Source organism: Uloborus diversus, chromosome 7, assembly GCF_026930045.1.
Source record: "Uloborus diversus isolate 005 chromosome 7, Udiv.v.3.1, whole genome shotgun sequence".
In the NCBI taxonomy this organism is placed as follows: domain Eukaryota; kingdom Metazoa; phylum Arthropoda; class Arachnida; order Araneae; family Uloboridae; genus Uloborus; species Uloborus diversus.
Genome location: NC_072737.1, coordinates 80,600,825 through 80,619,030, shown reverse-complemented (window position 1 = coordinate 80,619,030; position 18,206 = coordinate 80,600,825). Strand labels below are relative to the sequence as shown.

At 31.9% G+C, this 18,206-nt stretch overlaps 1 protein-coding gene across 1 annotated transcript in view; it reads left to right on the top strand.

Moving 5' to 3' along the window:
* The window catches only part of LOC129226759 (ubiquitin carboxyl-terminal hydrolase 25-like), a 106,312-nt gene that overhangs the window by 29,053 nt on the left and 59,053 nt on the right, over window positions 1–18,206 (top strand). Inside the window, exons 11-15 of the mRNA XM_054861389.1 lie at window positions 2,324–2,419; window positions 5,565–5,711; window positions 7,658–7,902; window positions 9,443–9,513; window positions 13,461–13,689. Coding sequence (XP_054717364.1) covers window positions 2,324–2,419; window positions 5,565–5,711; window positions 7,658–7,902; window positions 9,443–9,513; window positions 13,461–13,689 — 788 coding nt within the window. The remainder of the gene's footprint in view (window positions 1–2,323; window positions 2,420–5,564; window positions 5,712–7,657; window positions 7,903–9,442; window positions 9,514–13,460; window positions 13,690–18,206) is intronic.

Genomic DNA, 18,206 nt, shown 5'->3' with positions numbered 1-18,206 from the left:
CCAGATTCTGTTCCACGTGACTACTGGCTCTTCCAAAAAATCAAAACTGCTTAAGGGAAAACGTTTTGACACCATCCTTAACATTGAGAGAGGCACGACAGAGCAGCTGAAAGCCCTTCCGAAAGACGCCTTCCAGAAATGATTCCAATTACAGTCAACGTTTGGATAAATGTATTGCTTGCCAAGCACACTACTTTGAAGGAGATTAAATCAAATTTTATCTAACCTTCTTACTTTTTTTTATAAAAAATTATTCACCGTATTTTTTTATCACACCTCGTATTAAAATTCTGTATAAAGAAATTGTTTTAAACACATTTTTATTTCTTTAGTGAGTTTTTTTCTTGTCAACATTTTGATTGATCACTATTACAGGTTTGCCAACTGATCTGTATCTTGCGTAGTTGCTCCGCAAAAATAGGGAAGCTCCGCGAAAAGTTATCTTGCTCCACATTTCCTGGCGGAGCATTTTCAAGCATGATATAGTGTTAAAAGCTGTTTCTCATTTTTATGTTAGTACTTAACGTGATTATCAAAGCTCAAAATTTTAGATAAGTGGTTTAGTTTTTATTTCATTGAATTTTATGTAAAATACCGAGCAGCTCTGCAAAATTTCAAAATGCTCTTCAAATTGTTTCCCCAAGGTTGGCAATCCTGCTATTAGTTAAGATTTGAATCTTTATGGTAATCTAGCATCACTAAGTTTTTTGTGACTTTAATTTGGGCAGAATTTTGAAATTAAAATTTAAGTCATTAGATTTTCTAGTTCATTAAAAAATTGAGGTTTCATTGAAGGATACTACTTACCAAAACAAAGGTTTGTGCTATAAAATACTTTTATTCTATCTTATAAATGTATTGGATGCCTTTTCAAAACCTTAAAGTTAGAAGGGAAATTAGCTGTGATTAATAAATAGTTTTTAATTAGAGTTTTCAATTTAATTTATTTGATCTTTATTAGATCTAACTGTTGTTTTCAATATGCATTTATTTTCAATGAAACTACCTACATCAATCTATTGATATAAAAAATTGGCTTCATAATCACAAATCAATAAAATATCAATAAATAAAAGTAGGAGAAAGAATACAAAATATTTTCATCAATGATGGTGTGATGAGATGCATTTTATGTGCTTTTTTGGGAACCAAGTTTTTATTTCTTCCACCTCTTTGATCAATGACTTGTTCTTTTATAAAAGTTAATTTCAAATGATTTCTATATTTAAGGGTGCTTACATTTGATAAATGGTAAAGTTTAACTTAATAAATAATTATTTACTGAGTGGCTCTTTGAGTATAGATATGTCGGCTCTTTTATTGAGCTTAGACAAATAAAAACTTGCCTTTATTGTAAGCTTTCTTGAGATTTTTTACTGTTTAGCTTAGATTGCTCAAAATTGTACCCAGTTGTCATAGGAAAATTCGGAAGCATCAATGCTTTAAAATTCAGAATTTAAAACGTTTACCAATTGGCAAGCATTCCTACAAAAATGCATTATATAGATTCTGGAATAGGTTATCGTATTTATCTTCGATAAAAGTAATTCATCAAAATGCTAAATTGGTGCAAAGTGTTACGATACACTGTTAATTCAGTCAACTTAAAAAAAAAAAAAATTGCAGTCATCCATATTTTTCTGACAAATATCTTTGTTTTCCTGCTAATGTCCACTCCAGAGGGTTTTATTGTATTACCTTTTAAGTAGGAGCATATATAAGCAAAATTTTAGAATATCCTAGCAACCCTGGAGTTGAGGTTCTTGAGGCTAAATATAAGTGGGATATCTGAGGACAAGGTTTTTCTATGCATGGTGTTCATCTTGGCCATTGTTGGTATACATTTTCATTTTATTGAAATATTTGGCTGAACTTGAAATGCATTCATTTACTACTTGGTCTAGTCCAACCATGGATTGTATAGAATTTTCAGAAGTCCAGATGAGACGAATCTATCTGAATGAGGGGGAAAAGTAAAAATTTGATGCGTGCATTCCGTTCATTTGAACAAGACTGCTTCTGCAAAACCTGACATCGCTAAAAATAATAGATTTGTCCATTTCCGACTGTAAAATGGATGTTTCTTTCCATACAATCCGTGGTCAGACAATAGTTAAATTAATAAATGTGTATAGCTGGCTTTGTTCCTCAACTGCTTATCATAAAATTATAAATTACACTATGATAAAATAAAGATACGCTTGTGGCGCATGATGGTTGATTAATGTGTCATATCAATTTCATGCTTTTTATTTTGAGTTTGTAAAAAAAAAAAAAAAAAAAACTTTTGATTTCTGTTTAGCATTAATATAAACTTTTCTAGGTATATGGAGCAAAATAAAAGTACAACTCGATCAATTAGAGAAAAAGTTCGACGGTTGAAAGCTGAAAGACATGAGCTCCAAATCCAACTAGAAAAGTAATTATTAATATTAATGTTATATTTAATTTATGATAATAGCTAGAAAGGGCCTGCAGGCTGTTAATTTAATATATTTCAGATTAAAATTTCAATCCAAGACATGACATAAGTAATAAATAAATACCCTTGCTTTATATATAAGTTGAAAATATGAATAACAAAAACAAAAAAAGTACAATTGTGCACAGAAATTGCCATTTCGTTGGATGTTTTTACATTTAAATGCTCTTTCCTTTTTTTTTTTTTTGTTCGTTCGTTTAAAAGTGTTTTCATAAGCTTTTATGCAGTATCTTAGAAGAAAAGTAATTTTTCTTAAACATACATGCGAGATGTCCAAATGCTGTTACGATCTTGACGCCGATAATTCTGTCCGTTTAGTTATAATTTTTAGATGATCCACTGTCTTCTAACCTCAATAAAAAAGGTTATTATAATGTTATCTTTTTTAATACATCGGAATTTTGCATAATTAATACGTTACACATTGAACAATACATAAATTATAGTGGAAACATGGCTGGTTATGATCGCAACGAAAGCCATTTTGCGCGAAAATTGCCAAGCAAACCTCCGTTGGCGACAACACAGTATACGATAAGCTAAAGGTTACCCGAGTGGAATTCCAGTTTGACAAATGTAGTTTATCGTCAGCTGCACCAGTTTTGGCGAAGTTATCACCTGCGCTAGCATTCCCCCCCCCCCCCCCCCCCCCCCCCCCCCCCGCTTTTATCATTTTAGAATTTTTTTTTCTCTTCTTTCTTTTGGAAACATAATTTAACGATCTCCAAATAGAAATACGAATTTCTTTTTTCAATAATTTTTTTTAGACATCGTTTTCATTCTTATGAGATTAGAAAAAATATTTATTATTAAAACTGATGATGTCACTTTTTATATTTGTATTATTTTTAATTTGAAGCATTTTTTTACCTTTCATCAACTTCTTCAAAATCATTCCAAAACTTTATTATATGTAAAGAGCAGTATGTATAGCCATTCAAGTACTTCATTAATATCCTCTTTATTATTAAATTGCAAAATTCAAAAAGTAGTAAATAAAATTTTCATTGGAAATGTTAAAAATCAGATTAACAATTGTCAAAAATGGTGAAACTTACATTATGATGATGTCCAAAATCCGTTACCTACAGGACAACAATGTCCAAAATCTGTTACCTACAGACTGCTGATTTAATTTGCTAATTAACAATTTTTACAAATACCTGCTGTCTTTTCATGTTCATATATTGTGTTCTAGGTATGCATACTATAGAATAAAAGCAAAATTGATGTCAAATTTGAAAATTTTTGAAATTGCTCAAAGTTAACTTTTTTGTTCCCACCTTTTGAGAACTGCCCACATGCCTACACACACGCATACCCCACACACACTTACATATACACACACACTCTTGATTGCGAAAAACATAATTTGAATTCAAGATGACAAAATTATTATTATTTTTTTTTTTGGCATTGAAAAAGATGTCCTTGTAATTGTGAAACACACTTCTGCAATACTTTTCAATTTTTTTAAAAACTTTTCTCTGTATCTAATACATAAAAGTATTGGGTTCATGAAAATTTTCAAGTGTACAAAATTTGCACCTTTTGGTGCTGTTTTTAAAAAATATTTGTATGTCCGTTTAAGCATCAGTAAATGTATTTCAACTTCTTTTTTTCTCCAAATTGTCAAAATGACACCTGCCCAATGCCCACGCTTCGGGTATAAACCTTTAGTTTGGGTTTTTTTTTTAAGTAATTTTCTTGAAAACTTTATATTATTCCATAGCATGGTGATTAAAGAAAAGTCAAGGAAGGATTAAGCTTTTTATGAAAATACAAAGGAGCAGTTAGCAAAAAAAGCTTGCTTGTGATCAGAATGACCCCTTTCATAATTCTAGTGTTCAGTAATTCTGTTGAGTGTTTTCAAGTTATAACTGGATCAAATCCCATTTTAGTGTGTTAAGAGTACCTACCCTATTTGAAAATTAAATTGTTTATACTGCTGTGGGCAGATAAACTTCAGTATCTGCAGAAATGAGTTTGCAAGATATTTGAAGAAAACACGCCCCCCCCCCCCCTACGCTTTTTTTTCCCAGCTGAAATCTAAGCTTGTACAATCAAGCTAACATAAAATAGAGTGGAAAATGCAAAACAGAAATTTGCAGTATCTGCTCTTTGCCTGCCCATGGCAACTAGTTGGCAAACCTAACCACTAGGATCTGTGCAGCATCATGAAGGCTGCACAGATCCTAATCACAGTATTGCAATGCTGCCAGGTTAGATTTGCCCCAAGTATAGCTAGAAATTATGCCCAACTAAACTAATTCAAAATATTTGAGCATAAGATTTTTTTTAATGCTAATTACGCAAAATGACCTGCATGCAAATTTTTAATTAAATTAAAATGTTTTACAACTATTAATTTAAAAAAAAAAAATTCATAACTTTATAAAGGAGATTTAAAAATAAATGCTATTCAGTTCTTTTTCTGAAATACCTTGCTGTCATGAACCAAATTTTTGTCCCAATTTTGCTTGAAATGTAGTTAAACTTCTGAGGTAATTAACTGTGAAAGTGCGCAATGCATGCAAGTGCGTGTTTCACCGTAAGGATTAATTTTTTATTACAACTTAGGTTTCGAATGTTATTGATTTTCATAACTTAAATCTATCACTTTGATAGAACTTATGAGCAAAATATAATTTCCAACTATTGTCATCATTAAAAAAAGTTTGAGGTATATGTAGTTGAGTTTTAGTAAATGATTCTTGCCCCCGATATTTCATTGCAATCTATTAGAATTTTTTAGGTAGATTTTTAGATTAGTTGAAACTATTCTTTTTCATTTCTTTCAAGAGAGATAGATCTTTAATTTGGAGTGAATAACTTATTTTTAAATAAAGTTTCATTTGGATTTTGTGATTTACGTAATAGTGTAGTGCATTGCCACTAAGAGGTCTTTTATAATTGCTTAATTTTTGCTGTAATTTTCAAAGCATCATAATTTTTCTTCCAATGAAATAATTAAAAAATATTTGGTTTTGTTTCAACTGTTTTAAACATGAGGCAATTTTTCTTTGAGCTCACAAGCCTTAAAATGAATCTTTTGTCCTTTTAAACTATAAATCCTTTTTAGATACCTTAATTATGGAACTGGACCCAAAAAAGTACCTCTTTGTGATGTTTTACAGTACACATTAGATTTTGCAGAAAGTAAAAAATGCAATGAAGATATAACAACCACTGAAGATGTAGAAATGGAATCTGCAGAATCTGTGTCTAGGTATTTTACATTTTTACTTGATTCTACATCTCATTTAAAACAGCAAAATAAAAATCTTTATGTGTATCTATGAAACTTGTTGAATTTATAGTAAATTCAATCTAATACTTTCAGTTGCTCCAAATATACTACTTATTAATATTTTTGGCAGATTTTTTCATATTTATTTTATGAGATTCAAAATAAATAAATCTAGCTGACATGTGCATTCACATTCTAAAGCTCACAATCTCTAGCCCAGCGGTAAAAATACAATGAAAACACCCCTTGAAAAAATTTACATATTCGCCAGTTAAAAAACTTTTGGACTCAATAACTTGCCAACTCGATAATGACTTTAAATTGCATAATCTTTTGTTGTTCAGTATACTTAATGAATTTGGTTTGGTTGTCTAAGAACTGTAGGCTACATCAAAGAGCCAAAAAAAAAAAAAACCAAAGATAATTCCTGCTGCATTACTTTTAATGCCTAAGATCACTTGATCCCGGGACTATTCAATTGAAAGCCGAGCGCTCTACTGACTGAGCTATCCGGCTCTCCCTTTTGATAATCCGAGCTCTGATTCAATATGTATCAAAAAATCGACTCATCCACTAAAGGACCTCTTTTTAGGTGATTTAAAATCTGACGTTTAAGAAAAGTGGTGCATTTTTAGATCCTGGGTCTATTTTTCATCGATAGCAGGCACAATAGGCTTTAAAATAACAGGTAAATCGTGGAATTTAAAAAAAGAAGGAAGATCTCGCAGACCAACATCAAAAGAGGCTAGAGAAATAATAAAGATATCGCAAATGATGATAGTTTTGATTACGCTCATAAATTTATGCAAAGATCACGTAAAATAAAACACAATTTGAGCTTTTGAAGAAATTTCAAAATTTAGAAGTCATGGACTTTGAATTGCACTTTATTATCATTATTATTGGAGCTATCTTTGTATCAAGTTTCCAAGTGTTATTCTGAGGGGACTTGGCTCTATGCTGTTTACTTTTAATTTATTATTGGTAAAAACTGCACTTTCTTGCATTGAATTTAGATGAAAATATCAGTGCTTATAACAAGCATCTGGGAAAGTATTATGCAGTTTGGCTTTGTACTTTTACAAAACTGTTAGTTAGAATATAAAGGATGTCCCAAAATTAATGCAAGATTTGAATTTGCCGCCATTTTTGCAATAAATGGTTGGCAACCCTGAAAAAAGAACAATTTGACAGCTGAGAGTTTAGGGTAATCAAAAATGGAGCGTTATACGATACAATAACGCGCTTTCATTATTGAACAATTGTTTCAAAAATAATGAAAGTTGAGGCTGGTCAAGCAGCTACTGTTATTGGCGCTCGGTATCGCAACACGGTAATGCACGTGTGGTTGTGGGCTTGTTGACATAGACCTTTGAATTCAAATAACTCCATAAGAAGAAATTTAAAAATGTTAAATCACATGATCTAGGGTGCCAATTCTGATCACCGAAATGAGAGAGTACGCAACTAGGAATGCCTCATGCAGTAATTGAAATGTTTCACTCTCTCTAGCTGTATGGTACAATAACACCCCATTTTTACTAACCCTAAACTCTCAACTGTCAAATTGTTCTTTTTTCATGGCTGCCAACAATTTATGGAAATAATGGTGGCAAATTCAAATCTTGCGTTAAATTTGGGACACCCTTTATTTCTCTCGAAATGTTTGTTTCTGTATGCTTTTGTATTCATTCAGGATTATTGATCTGTAGTATAATTTGTTATAACTGTTGCACTTCTTAGAATTAATTGTTGACATATCTATGTATGAGCTGTAAAATATCTATAACAATATAAAATGACATTGAGTGACTTTCTGCATTAATAATTAATTGAAATAAAATAAAATGAATGGCTTCTTAATTTACTGAATTATTTTGTAATTGACACATTTCTTTTTGTAACATAATTTCCCATCTGTGCAGTTGTATTGATAATATGGGTGGTGATTCTCCTTGTGCTTCTCCAAAAGCTATTTCATTAGAGCAAGCTCTAAGCCCTATGCATCCTGGAGGGATCTGCCGAACTCCTGTCAGGCGTGGTTGTGAGCAAGTAAATCATAACTGTGAAGAAACGGTGCCTTCTCCACAACATGTTTCTGAGATAGAGCTCAAAGTATTGCAGAACTGTTTGAAAAGGTGGCAAAAAGAAATTGAAATCAATGTTAAAAGTAAGAAAAAGCATGCAACTATAAATGTCATTCATTTTCTTCTTCCCTTTTGTGTTTAAGCATAATTTTGGGAGGAAAAACAGAAAAGAAAATGAAGTAAAATATTTGCAACCAAAAAAGCGGCAATTATAAAACATGACATGGGGAGACTATCTGAAAAGTTTCTTGATTGGTTTTTCAAAACTATGCACATGCTTTAAAATTTTTATTGATCTAACCCTTAAATGCATGATTTTTGAAAAAAAAAAAATTTTTGGCTTTAAAATTATGTTCCAATCACAATAAAAATACTTTAAAAAATCATAGTTTAGTTTAGGCATGGTTTATGGTTAAGCAACAATTTAGCAACATTGAGCTTTATCTGAAAAAAAAAAAAAAAAAAAAAATCAAATGTCCCAAATCATCGACAATAATTGCAAAAATGCCTTACTATTTAGTATCAGCAAAACTTGATTTGTCATAGTATTATTTAAAGTAAGCATTTTCAAGTGCATTAAAATGAAAAAAAAAAGGAAAGAAAGGCAAAAAAAAAACTTATATTTGCGAATGCCGAAAAAAAAATATCCCCTCCACCCTTCAGATTGATGCATTTTGGTGTTTAAAATTAATGTAATAGCATCTTCAGTGAGTATTTTCTTGGTTATTGGCAACTACAGAGTTTCAATCTGCCCTTATAGTATTGTAGAAGACTAAATTAGATACATTGCCAAATAGCAACACAGTGCACTTAGGGGTTAAGTCGTACATTCAGATGCTCAATATTTCATCCATAACTTCTGTATTCTTGTGTAAACTGCTACAGAAATCAAGTATTGATAAAAAATAACACTTCATATACAATTCGGCCACTTAAAACTGATTAGTTTTCTGAGAGCATTAAAAAATTTTTGTAATGTTCTTTTAAAAATTATTTTATTCACATTTATTTAAGGTTTAATTTTAGATAATGCTGTGATGGAACAGTTGTACCAAATGCTCTTTTGTGCCAAAATGGAAAACTCTGCCCTTTCTTGTCTTTAAAACGATTTTACAAGGAACTGTGACAAATCAAGAAAACCCTGCCAATGTGTCAGTTGTCGAGAGATATTACTGTGAACCTGCTCAAATATCTGTTGGGTGAAATCTTAACTCTGCATAACTCATCAAAAAGAAACGATATCATTTTGAGTATTGAAAGGAATCAGCAAATATGGATAAAAAATGTTTACAAAATGTTGTACATGCAATTGCTAATTTTTAAGTCAAGTTTCTTTTAATTATTTTTTCAAGAATTTAAATATATTTTGTGATTTTTCCCCTAATCAATTTGAATTATGATTAATTACAGCTGTTCGTTCTTACCAGCTTAATTATTAGTTTGTTCTGAAAAATATTAGTTTTAGAGCTATATGCATTTGCGAGTTTATTTCCTCAAGAATGCTGATCAGTAAATTCTATAAGAAACACCCATTGTATGTTGAGGAACAAAAAGGCTACTATATTTAAGTGTAATTTGTGAAGTAAATATTTTTATTTTTCAAAATTCATATTAATTTTTCAGGTCTGCAAGACAATATAGCTATGATTGATAACACCATTAAAGAAATATATAACAATCCATTTTTACAACAGGTTTGTATTTTTTCAAGTTTTCTGATTTTATGTTTTAAAAAATTTGGTCTACAATGAAACCAGTGTCAAAAATTTTCCATTTTCGAGGGACCAGGTATAAAAACTTCTTAAACAATAAAACTTTTTGAATGGAAAAAAAAATAGCTATGAAAATCAATAATTTATCTGTTTGATAAAAATATAAGTATATTGAATTGTAACACTTAAGTCACATTAACAATTTTAAATGCAAGTTATTATTAAAAATTGTAAAACTAACTTTTTTTTTATTGTTTTTTTTTTTTTCTTTGCTAGTGTAGAAACATTTGAAATCATCTCATCTTAAGCATTTGGAAATTTCAATGTAAAATGGGCAATTAAAATTTTCTTCGGCTTGATTCAAAATGCTGTTTTTATTTATTTTGTTTCATTTATTTATTAATATTTTGGATGGGCATGACCTTTTCTTTATGTGAGACAGAGAAATAAATTCAATTTTTACTACAGGAAGCTAGCATTGATTACTGGTTTATTGATAAATTTGAAACAAAAATTGTACACATGTTTTGAGATTGAAGGGGAGCTATGAGAGATGAACTATTCTGCCATGGGTAGGTAAAAGGCAGTAACTGCAATTTTTTCATTTTTGTCATCTGTTGTGTGATAGCTTTATTGTACTAGCTTGCTTATTTGATTTCCACTGAAAAAAAGGCTACGTCTAGTTCTAACATTTCCCTATTATTATCATTGAATCCAACACACATTTCTTCAAATATCTCAAATTCATTTCTGCAGATACTGCCATTTACCTGCCCACGGCAGTATTGACCTGCATAGGGCCTTGTCCTGGAATGCAGTCAAAAAAGAGCTTTCCTGCAGCTTTGTGTTGGTTTGACTATTTTTAAAAATGAGTTTAATTTCTTCTGAAAAATAGAGCTAAAAGTTCATCTTTGATTCTTTAAACTTCATATGATATTATATTACCATGTCCTTAATTACACATCAGTTTGGCAACTGCACTGATGATGATTTGTGCTAGACTGTATGGAGTTAAAAAATGGTTTCTGCAGTTCTTTGGTTAATTGGTAACCAAAGAAATGCAAAGATATTTTAACTGTTGAGCGTGCATAAATTCAGTAAAACATGTAAAAAATACTGTTCCTTTTGCATATTGCTTTTTAATGATAAAAAGTGCAGGTCTTTTATATTTCATGATAATTAATTGTTAAAATGATATCGCATCAAAATCTTTAATACAATCTGTGTAAACAAATATATGTATGGAGCTCATGTCTAGTCGTACTAGTCTTCTTAGGAATGTTTGGAGTATAGGGCTGAATCTGGTAGCAATAGATTCAAGATCTTATTGCAGCAATGCAGGCCAACTTTTTAAAAATTCTGTTTAGGAAATTTTCTATTTTTATTGTTCTTTGAGGTATGCTGCCGTGCTAAGTGCAAAAGTGGTATCTGTAGTGGAGCTCAAAATGAGAAATTCATGATTAAAGTTTTACAACTTGTTTGATTTGTGACTTAATTAAATGTTCAACGCATGATAGTTGTTTGGTAAATAACTTATCTAACCTACATAGGAGTGTATTTTTGTAAAAATCTTAATTTAAAATTAATGAATGCAGTTAAGACAAATTTTCTTTTCAAAACCTTTTCATATGCTAGGTTAATTTCACCATAAGTGACTATTACTTAAGCATTTTTATGAGCAGCTGCTCAGATATGACAGAAATAGCTTAGTAAAATGCACTTAATGTATCTTTAAATAGTACTCTGCTTTATTTGGACTTAGCTTCTGCTTTATTTTGTTAATATATTCGAAGAATGTGTTGATGTTATCATTTATAATGTTTTATTTTCTAGATTCATTTTTACCCAGCATGAAGATACTTAAATAAAAATATAATTGGTCGTAGAATGAAATGAGTTTTTTTTTTTTCATGAAAGACTTAGATAAGAATATTTTAAATGCATTTCATTTTTAAGAATTTGCTTTTTAAATAAAAATTTGAACAGAAAAAGCTGAACATTGACTTGAACATTTATCCAAAGTAGTATTAGTTTTTATTTTCGACCTATATCAACTATTTAACGATAAACTAATTTTAGTACTCTGTTACAATAAACTGCTATGTTAGTAAATATGCTGCTTTACTAAGGTATCAAAAGGAAAAACTTGTAACTGCGCAGATACCACTTTAGAGGCTTTGTTAGATTTTTAATTTAAACTTTCACAAAAAGTGAAAGAATCATTTAATTTGAAAAAAGAATCATTAAAAATGCGTTTTTGCATCATGCAGAATCGATCGTTTTTCGATGTAAACATTGCATCACGTTGTGACGTCATTCGTGTGATCGGGCGCGATAACTCAGTCAAATGAATGAACTTTTGGGTGAACCGAGGCACCAGTTCATTGTATCTTATAACCGCGAGATTTTGTTTAGATTGAGTTACTTTTTGATTGGCAGCACAACTTTAACTTTCTTGCATTGGCAACACATCTTGTGTTTTGCATATTCTTAATTCGAAAGCCATGTGAAGACTTTAAATACTTTGGGCGATCTTTTTCGCTCTCTCTCACCTCTCATAACCGTTATGTGTTGCATGTTGTAATTTGTCGTTGTTTGTAATGTCTGCCAGTGCTCTTTACTCCTGGCAGGTCGTAATAGTCTACAACGTGATGTTAATTTTAAAGTTCTGAAATACCTTTAGGCCTATTTTTGTATGTTCGAAGATGCTTTATTTTCCATGGAACCAGCATGCTCGTAAATTGAACTTTGTTTCGTTGTATCATAGCGGCAGATATACTTACTTTCAAAATGTTTTTTAAATACTAATAAGGTTGTTGTACTACAACTTCAGCAATCTCTAAAGGTAATAAATACAGATTTTCCTTGAGAAAACTACAGCTCCTCGTGTTTTTTATTTTCTTCAACTTCAGGCTGTGGACATGTTTTGCAGGTTCACTTCTACTAGCAGTGTAGTCATTCTAATTCCACTACACTTAATGCTCACAAGTGGTTATGGGCCCAGGTCACCTGGACTTTGCAATTCCTGGCCATAACCTGAAGAACTTGGAGAGTTTGAATTTTTATGCTCTGAAGAATTTTTGAACATCGTGAATTTTTGAAAGTATGGAAGTCTCTACAATACCTTTACTAAATTCCTTTAGGCCTATTTTGTATGTACGAAGATGCTTTATATTCCATGGAACCAGCATGCTCGTAAATTGAACTTTATTTCGTTGTATCATAGCGGCAGATATACTTATTTTCAAAATGTTTTTTAAATACTAATAAGGATGTTGTACTACAACTTCAGCAATCTCTAAAGATAATAAATACAGATTTTCCTTGAGGAAAACTGCTCCACATGTTTTTATTTTCTTCAACTTCGGGTTGTGGGCTGTTTTGCAGGTTCACTTCTACTAGCGGTGTAGTCATTCTAATTCCACTACACTTAATGCTCACAGGCTTAGTATTTGTCACTTATAATTCAAATTGCCTTAGCAAACTAAGCAAATTTGCAGTTACGACTTTTTTCTTAAAGCATTTTTTAATATTTCGCATTCACAAATCGCCAAAAAACGTGAGATTCAGGTAAATTAAATTACTAACGACCACCTGGTGACAATAACTCAATTTTGATAAAATGTGCAGATAACCACATCTGAGGTGCAGATAACCACATCTAAGCTTAGCACGGCAATATGCGTCTTTTCTCTTCTAACTGTTTGTGTGTTGCACTTCTCAGAGCTTAGGGACCTAGGTCAGTTCCATGAAGATATCTTGATACATACTTTGCAACAGAAATTATTAAAATTTATGTATCTAAATGCAGATTACATTTTTCTGTTCTATTTCTGCTTCTGTATTTAATAAAAATGTTTGTGTGAACTAAATTAAACACTTGAACATTAACTTTACTTTTCTTCTTTTTTTTTTTTAATTTCTTGCAGAAACCATACCGGTTGCATGCTGTTTTAGTTCATGAAGGACAGGCAGCTTCAGGGCATTATTGGGCATATGTTTTCAGTCCTAGAAAAAAACTTTGGCTGAAATTCAATGATGTTACTGTATCAGAAGCCAAATGGTCTGAGCTTCAAAAGGATTCTCTTGGTGGTCATAACTATGCTTCTGCATATTGCCTTTTATATGTGGACGAAAAGAGGCCAGAATTATTTGATGGTAATTAATACGAAATTTTATGACTTTTTCATAGTATATTAAATCAATAGTATGAATTTTTCAACATAGTGAACTCCTGATTATCCATAGAATAGTGTTGCATCCATAGAATAGTGTTGGAATTATAAGGTGAATTTCAGATTATTCTGCAAAATAGGTAAAACATGCATACTTGCCAACTCAACTGTTTTTTATGAAAGACTCCCGTTTTTTACGTCTATCTCCCGATTTCCCTTTTTTTACCATTTTCTCCTGTTTTTACAGTTTTTTCAATCCATCATGAAAATATTTCAGTTTCTTCTCAATAGATGGCGCCTGTTTCTAGTCATCCATAGAGATCCTATATACAGAGAGATTGGACAATGGCGCGCCCCTGGCCGCCATGTTTAGTTCAAGTGTTGTTAGCTCGAAATGCTGTGCTGTGTGAATTTCTAGATTTCCCACAGAATATAGGACATGAAATTTTTGAAGAATAGACTGATTTTTCCTCTCCTTGTATTTTCATCAAACGGAGTGAGCGCCAAGTTTGGCAATCTGGTGCCAATCGTTTCGTATCATCATAGCACTTACAAAGGAAATTTTTTTTCTCAAAAATTTGTTCATAAAGATAGAAAACAAACGTATACTTGTGATCTGCACATTTCATCTCATAATATCATAACTAGCTTCTTTTTTTTTCGATACAATGTACCTTGATATTTGGGGCAGATGATGCATTACGGTCTATGGGAATTGAGCATTTTGGACATAAGATGACCGCCGCTCTGAAGTTGTCCAATCTCTTCATATTTAGGATCTCTAGTCATCCATCAATTCTAGGGGAAAGTAGAACTCCCTATAGTGCATAAGAATATGGACTGAAACCAATTTTTTCCCCAGGGATGGGAAAAGGCCCAAATAGGTTTTCTGCACCAACTTGCAACAAAGCTACATTATGGGCGATCCTGCGCCTTTTTTCCTTAAGCATAATATGTAGGAAAGCCAAAAAAGGGTCCCAGCTAAGTACTTCATTTTCTCTGTATTTATTTGTACGCTGCAATTTTTTTTTTTTTTTTTTTTGAAAAATGTCATTTTCCAATTTTTATTTATTTATTTAATTTTTTTTCAAAGTTTATTTTTTAGTTGGTGCCAAATTTAGTGTGCATTGAACTGAAAGAATTGGCTTGTTGAAGAGCTTTTAATTTTTCCAACTGATAACTTAATTTGTAAAAATTTATTTTTGGAAGCTTTCCACAAAGCATGTGCTTTCTTCAAAAATTGCTGCAGATTTCAATCTTTTTGCGTCTTGAAAATGGTCAATTTGTGATTACTCGAATATTACTATAACTCAACTAAGTTTTTATCAAGTCCCGATCCCTTTGTCTTTAATTCCGTGCTAATTGTGCTCAGTAGCTTGAAGTTAACTTCCAGAAGTTTCTAACTCTTCTTCTCGAAGTTTCTAACTTGAAGTTTTTTCAAAGGTAACTTGAAATTTATTTTAAAAAAACGGAAGAAAAAGAAAAGAAAAAAATATATTAATTCAAGTGATTATGAGAGAAAAACTCATTCACCTTCACTAAGACCTCTAAAGCAAGGAGAACACCTGTTGAGCCAATGTGCGATAAAGAAGTTACACATGCAAAAATGATTATAGCTTGTTTTCTTTTGTTGTACTGTACTGTACTGTTTACACTTAGACATGTTGCTGGACTACGAATCTGCTTTTAAGCTGTCAAGTTGAGAAGTCAACCTATTGTACCTTTATTCAAAGGCTGATCTTAGTTAAGATGCGTTCCCATTCATTCTTTAGTTTGATAAGTTCGATCATTTCCTGATAAGTTCCAGAGAGAGAGATAGTTTTCTTTAGGTATCTAAGCGAAAGCTAAAAGCCCCAGCCTTAGAAAGTAAAGTAAATCTTATTTATAACATTGAACAGAATCTAAAAATCAAAAGGAAAGGTAATGCGTTGAAATATGGCTCCAAAAACTCTGTCAATGATATTAAAAGAGAAACTTCAAAAGCAGTACGAATTCATGAATCCGAATTTGAAATGAATGAAGATGTACACCTTTCCTGAAGTAGAATCGGCTCTATTCAAGTGGTTCCAGCAGTATCGAATCAAAGCAATGCCATTCCTGTAAGTAGTAGATGTTTGCTGCATGAGAAAGCAAAGAACTTTGCTATATTACTGAACATAGAAAATCACCCCACCATTGCTGGATGGCTGGAGAAGTTAAAGACCAGACACAACTTCGTCTTCAGAACCTTTCACGGAGAAACTGCATATTGTGCTTAAAAAGTTTTAAGTTCTGTAATTTTGTCTGTTATATGTACAGATTAATTAAAATATTCGATGGTTTTTAAAATTAAAATGTCAAAAACCGAAATTAGCGGCAATTCGAACTTCTGATAAGTCGAAGTTTTTCGGTCCCGAGTTATCAAGAATTGACTTTATTTCAATTACAGTGAAACTTTGAGTCGAAAACTTCGATTAGCCGAAGTGAATATTTATTCTTGTCTAACTGAATGGAGAACTAATGTTATTTATTTTCAATAAGACAAATTTCTTTGAGTCGAAATAGTCAATAAGTTGAATTTTATTTCTTGACTGTCGTCAAAGTTTCCTTGTTTACGTAATTCTATAAGTCAAAATCTTTTTTTTTTCTTCTGAAAAAGTATGATCAGAAAAAAAAAAAAGAAATCGGCGACATTGCTTTGCATCAAAAGCATCTAAACTATGTGGATCAAATAAATCTCTGAATTCGATTATAAGCAAATAATTTTTTTTTCCGAATCATTGTTTGCTTCATTTCCTGCCATAGAAAAGAAAAACCTGCTCATAGGAAAAACCAAGGCTTTGATTAAGGAAAGCCCGAAAATGGGATTTAAAAAATGACAAAGACTGCGCATACTTGGGATTATGAAATAATTCCACTTTTAGTGAAAACGGGAGAGGGAGGGATTATGGACTACTTTGGGGATTTTGCTGTATTTACGAAGTGGCTGGTCTTTCCAAGCCTGACTTTTTTCTTTCGTTTTTATAAAAAGCTAATGTTTGTTGTGCCGTTTCATTGATTCCTGAACGTTTGGAAGTGGCCTTAAAAAAAAAATTAAGGGAATAATTAAAATTTTAAGCTACCAAAAAAAGTTGAATTTGATTGCAGGGTTGCCACGCACCGGGAAAACCTGGAATTGTCAGAGAAAATGAAAATGGCTGAAAATCAGGGAAAATGAAAAATTACATATTTCCGATCGTTCTTAGCGCAGCCCGCGGTCTATGACGTCAGAAAAAAAAATAAACTTTCAGCCTTGTTTTTTTCGCCGCCATTCCCTTCCCATTCGTCATTTTGTCATTCCCCCTCTTTCTTCTTCCCCCTGCAGTTCTTTTTATCAACTCTCTGCCATTGGCCGGGGCCTTCGCGATTCTCCTCTACTACTCTCGCTTTCTCCGGGCCGAACACTGCGTTTCGTGACGTCACACTTTGAGTCCTTCCTTGCCATTCTAAGTAGATAGACTGGGATCTGAAGGGGGTTAAGCATACATGGAAAGGCTGACGCAATATTATTTTTGATTATTGTTACAGGCACTATGGTGATTATGAAACCACATGTCGTTGCCCCTCTGGGTGGTCGACAACTGCGGGGGAGGGGGGAAAGCATTGGGGAGAGCCGTTTGCTAAAATATTCATAACTCGAGAACTACTTGAGATAAAACACTGAAAAAAATGACAATCGACGCAACAAAACAAGGGCTTTATAAAAGCTAAATATGATTATGGTCCTATCTTTGTTAGTGAAATAGTTATCTGAGTGAAATTCCATTTTTCGCAAACAGACAAAAATTTTGAATAAAATATGCAAAACGACCTTTTTTAAAAGAAAAATTCTAAATCAAAATTGTTTGATTTTTTCATATAAATAAAACCCAAAATATCATTATTCAGCCTGTTAAAACTATTTAAGTACTGTTAATGCGCTGAAAAACTAAATGACAGTAGCAAGCTCAAACACTATTCGCAGTATAGTTCGGGATCTGAAGGGGGGTTTTGAGTATGCATGGAAGACCTGACGCAAAATTATTTCTGATTATTGTTGCAGGCACTAAAATGATTATGAAAACACATATCACCACCCCCCCCCCCCTCGGCGGTCGAGAAGCAGTGTGGGGACGTCGTTTACGAAAATGCTCATAACTCACGAACCGTAGGAGGTAAAGCACTAAAAATTTGGCAAAAGATGCAATAGAACAAGGACAGAAGAAAAAAAAACATATATATTTTGTTTTTCCGTAAAATATAAAGTTGCAACTTTTGCTTTTTTCAAATCATCTGCTTTTTTTTTTTTAAATAGTGTTAGCAAAAAATTATTCACAACAATAATAAGCAATCATCAAAACATGGTCTCTTTCACACAATCTTAAGTAAAGTTTTCAATAATACGATTTTTCAAACAAAAACATTTAAAAAATAAACCCTTACTTAACATGAAATCCGTCAGTAACTAGATACTCTCAAAGTAATGATCAATATCAAACTTTT